This window comes from Homalodisca vitripennis, chromosome 5 (assembly GCF_021130785.1).
Source record: "Homalodisca vitripennis isolate AUS2020 chromosome 5, UT_GWSS_2.1, whole genome shotgun sequence".
Lineage (NCBI taxonomy): Eukaryota > Metazoa > Arthropoda > Insecta > Hemiptera > Cicadellidae > Homalodisca > Homalodisca vitripennis.
Genome location: NC_060211.1, coordinates 181,341,477 through 181,346,342, shown reverse-complemented (window position 1 = coordinate 181,346,342; position 4,866 = coordinate 181,341,477). Strand labels below are relative to the sequence as shown.

Here is a 4,866-nt window from a genome sequence, read left to right as displayed (position 1 = left end):
GAAAAAATTAAAATAAATCTTATGTATAATTTTTTAATTTAAAAATGTCAACAGATTTTATCATTTAGCACATAAAATCATCCCATTAAGGTTTTTTGAAAAGTGAATTATTTTGTGGAACACTAATATTGATTATTTTTAAAAATTTGATATGTTTCTTCCTATGTACATAAGGAACAAAAAAGATGCATACAAATAAATATAAAGTAAAAACATAAAATTACAGTTTTGTATTCCAAAGTTTAAACAATTTTAAATTGTTTGTATTTTTTTATTTGAACATGGTCCATAATTTAAATAAATATATCAAGCCTATTTTTTCCTCCTTGTAAGAAAAAGTAAAATCGTCTCATGATGTTTTTTAGTTATAAATTGTTTGTCTGACGCCAAAAGAGTGTTTGGCACTGACATCGCCATCCCCTCAAAAGTGGGGTTAATTTCAGGTTTTTCACTATATTTTTATGTATTAGGCAATTTAAGTTTTATAAATTTTACATTCATTTTAACACAATTTTTATTTATTCTCAACAGAGTTTTTACTAAATGTCTAGGGATCTTTCATGATTCATAACCATGATTTATCCAACACAAATTTTAGATTTTTTAGATTTCTAAATGTTTTATTTTTATATTTTATTTGTTTTGAATTTTCGATTTAAATACATTTTAATAGTCCATTAATTCATGTTTCATTGTAAATATAGAGGTATACAGTGAAAGAATAGAATTTGTGTTATTTGGACAGTAAAAGAAATTTATTTTCATGGATTTATTCATGTAGATTTGACGACAGATATTTTACATAGATTTTCTTTGGTCTCCAAAATTGAACGAGGAGCCATACATATATTACATATTATTATCTACTTAAATGTATGTACATATATTAATTTTAGGATTGTAGTAGTTTTGGAATCTGGGGAACTTAATCGGAAAAATTTAGAAAACCTGCCAGAAATTTTATCATGGGGGTGATCGTAATATGCAGATTTCTCGTCTGATTACTGTTAAAACGATCGAGACGAGAAGTCTCACACATAGAATCGTTTAGCGCTGTTAATTAAACATATAAATCTTATAGAGTTTGCACAATTTTTTTTATAAGGGACAATGGTTTTCATAAAATTAAAAGGCGTGAAAGGCAAAACAATCTTTGATAAGTAGCTTATGAATATTGCCTTTACAGCACAGAATATTATTGCTCCACATTTAATTATAGAAGATACGTTAATTTTTAAGTAAAAGACACAATTTATTACTTTAAATTTTTATTTTATTTGCATTTACCTTCCCTATACATTATCTTAATTTGTAATTGTACATTCAATAATTTTTTTTATTATATACAATGTATTTGCTACTGCTTTATTACACTATTTACTTTATAGATTATCTAATAGTGTCTTTAAGTTAGCCTTTACTACGAGTACTAAATGTATATCCTCAATCTACTTTGTTTACTTTTAAATTAAATCAATAAAATTAAATTTAAATACGCCTATAAGATAATGTTAATGAGTTCTTGAAATTAAAAGTCTGATCACAAAACAATTGATGTTATCCGTTGTTACGCACGATGACGTCTATTAGGGAATCGCCAGGAAAATCGGCAACAATGATTCCGACAGTCCTCCGACTGCCGCTATTGTTATAATCACTAATTCTATCATGAGTCAATATATTTGTACCCTCAAACGCGATCGTGCAGATTCCTATGAAACAGTCAACCCTGGGGAAATCCGGGTACGAGCTGCTAAACCCAGGCGTGGTCAGTCCAGTGGCCAGCCGTGGAGCAGATGTCCCAGGGGAAGAGTGGCCACTGGCCACAAAGTACGGGAAAGAACCCCCGGATCCCGACAGGTAATTTATGTAAAAAGTACCGGGATCTCCGTTCCTGGCGTTTTCCAACTGGCTCTTCACACTCTCCCACTTGTTGTACAAATCGAAGTTGGTCTCTAAACTGTAATTGTCTTGTATGTCAGATTCGCGATAGCGTAGTCCGAACGAATCGAACTGAGAATTATCCGAGAGTATGATGTACTTCCCTCGCGCACTACCCAAATTGATGTTCCTGTCGTCAGTCCTCAAGTAGGTACCCTGGTACCTGTTCAGGTACTCTTGCAGTGTTTCAGAAATGCTCCTTGAATTGCCTTCCGCATCGTATTCCTCCTTCAATCTGAAGAGTACTGTTTCCGAGGGACTGCTCCTGAGGAAATTATCGACGCTCTCTAAGAAGTTATCGAAATTCAAATGTAAGTACACGAAGCCGTGGTGTAGCGTAAACGCGTTTTGGAAATGTCTCACTCTGATGTCGAAGAACCTTATGCCGTAGTTCAGCTGCTCCTCGAAACTCAGAACTTGGGTCGTCGCCGAGTCACCCCCGTAGCCTTTGAATGTAGAGCTGTCGTGTGTACCAGGAATGGCAATTTCACTCAGCCGAACTTCGTTCTGGATGTTGCCCATCCAATTTGTTCTGAAGTTGAAACCATCGTCTGCGTTTCGCATGTAAGCACCTGTCCGGTGAGCATGGCTAGATACGAAGACTGATAAAAGGATGGTGCCGCTGCAAAACACGATGGTTTGAATATTCAAGATCATCTTGTCTGAATTTTGGTTTGTAGATTTCTGCAACCAGCTGAGTCACCTGAAACAAGTTTTAAACTGTAAATTTATCAATTATAAGGTAGGAGTACGCTACACTACAGGCTTCTGTGAGGCTGCAGACAAAATTTCAAGCCTATGGCCAATTCCATCCTCAAGATGACCTGTAGTTAAATTGGCAGACATACAGAAAAGAAACTTGTACCACCCTTGGCAGATAATAAAGAAATTATGCCTGCCTATTAAGGTGCTTCAATGACGCTCAGCCAAATTTCGTGCTTAGACATGCACCATCACAGAACACAATGTTGTTTATGCAGTTTCGTGCAAGATTTTAAGCCTGCAGATGATCTTTATCAAGATATATCTGTCATTGATTTTGGTGTCATGGCAGTGTTTTAATAATAATAGTAACGGTCAGGTAGGGAAGAGTACTAGAATTCAAAAAATCATCTGGAATCAGATCTTGTCTCCAATACTGAGTTTTACTCTATTTTTTATTTATGAACAGTCCACACGTGTTAATGTCATTTGATAAAATCTAGTATGATTGCACTCAGTATATAGTTGGTAAAAAGATTTTATTCTGCTATTTTCTTGTTGCCATCGTGGTTACCCACAAGACCAATGTAAAAATAATTGTTAACGCTCAGCCAGAACCCATGGAGTGACGTGCACCATTATCGAACTAAATTTTGCTTATAATATAAAAGACGCCTTATGCAAAATATCATGCCTGCAGGTAAATTAGTTTTCAGGTTTCAGGTATTGTGCAGACAGACAGGTACCTAGATAGACAGACTGACAAAAATTATATTTTATTTTATTCCCACAAGTAATAGGCTTCGCTACCGCTCAGCCAATAAATATTGAGTAAGTTTCATGTTGTCTTGAGCGCAACATGCCGGCGCATCAAAAAATTTAAAAACTGCTCTTCGATATTATTAAGTTTTGTTTCAATACTTGGAGCAGTGTTAAACTTTTCTAAGCTACTAGCTAAAGCTTGGAGCATGGAGAAAGCACATTAGTTATTAAGATTTTTGGGAAATATCAACATTCTCTCTCCTATAATTAACACAAATCTGAGGTCAATAACTTAACAATTGAATGTTACATTTACGTAGGAAAAGTTTTGAAATAAGTATTAGTTTCTTAGTTTTTACGTTCTTACCCCGTATCTCCCCTCCCATTAGCCTGATAGAAGTATTCTAAATTATCTTAAATGGTAAATGTGACATTAGCAAAACCATTAATCGACTAAACCTAGCACTTTCAAACATACCACAAATTCTAGTTGTATAAATATTGTTAGTTGTATTGTTTATAAGTTTTCCTTATATAAATGGTTTTTAATGTTTAGTTTGAATAAGTGAGAAACATCACGGCTAAGTATTAATATCATAATGAATGATCAAATTCCATTTTCTGTTGTGAAATATTCTTAAGATATGCCTATAAATAAAGATTACTTACATTAGCAGACTGAAAGATCACAAGTTTTCTTATCCAGTTAAAATTTCAAAATTTTTCAAAATTACGTATATTTAAGGACAATTATACATTTTTAACACTAATTGAGGAGATAACAAGTAACCAGAGTGAAATGGTTGTATTTTCGTGATTTTTTGGTATGTTCAACACACGAAGATATAACTTGAATACTCTGGTTGTTTCCTGGTGAAAGCTCTCCCCACCAGCCTCGTATATGCTACTACAGGTGTCAGCTGTCAATCATTGATATCTCTGGATAACATTACGCTGTTTGTCCCTGGTTAATTACACATAAAGGCTTTACATATGTTAATTATTGTTGTTGTAAATAATTAACAATCCACTGTTTGACCTGGTTAATGGCGTATGAAGGCTTTACAGTATTCCTGTGTCACCTGTAACATCATTGCCTGTCAATCATTGGTTTCTCTTGGGCAACAATACACCGTTTGGCCATTGTTACTGGCGAATAAATGATTACAATATTGCTGTGTCACCTGTCAATCATTGGTTTCTCTTGGGTAACAATACACCGTTTGGCCATTGTTAATGGCGAATAAATGCTTTACAATATTGCTGTGTCACCTGTCAATCATTGGTTTCTCTTGGGCAACAATACACCGTTTGAACCATGTGTTAATGGCGTATGAAGACTTTGCAGTATTGTTGTATCAATCACCTGTAAATAATTGATTTCTCTGGGTAACAATACACTGTTTGGCCATTGTTTAATGGCGTATGAAGACTTTACAGTATTGTTGTATCAATCACCTG

General features: G+C 34.2%; 1 protein-coding gene across 1 annotated transcript; it reads right to left on the bottom strand.

The window, feature by feature from the left end:
- Positions 1 to 1,277: 1,277 nt before the first annotated feature.
- LOC124363969 (1-phosphatidylinositol phosphodiesterase-like) lies at positions 1,278 to 3,265 on the bottom strand. The gene has a single exon (XM_046819237.1). The coding sequence runs from the start codon at positions 2,596 to 2,598 to the stop codon at positions 1,558 to 1,560; it is 1,041 nt and encodes a 346-aa protein (XP_046675193.1). The 5' UTR covers positions 2,599 to 3,265; the 3' UTR covers positions 1,278 to 1,557.
- Between the last annotated feature and the right edge of the window lie 1,601 nt (positions 3,266 to 4,866).

Bases quoted from the DNA above. Each gene is read 5' to 3' on its own strand.
- LOC124363969 (XM_046819237.1), bottom strand. From the start codon at position 2,598: ATGATCTTGAATATTCAAACCATCGTGTTTTGCAGCGGCACCATCCTT.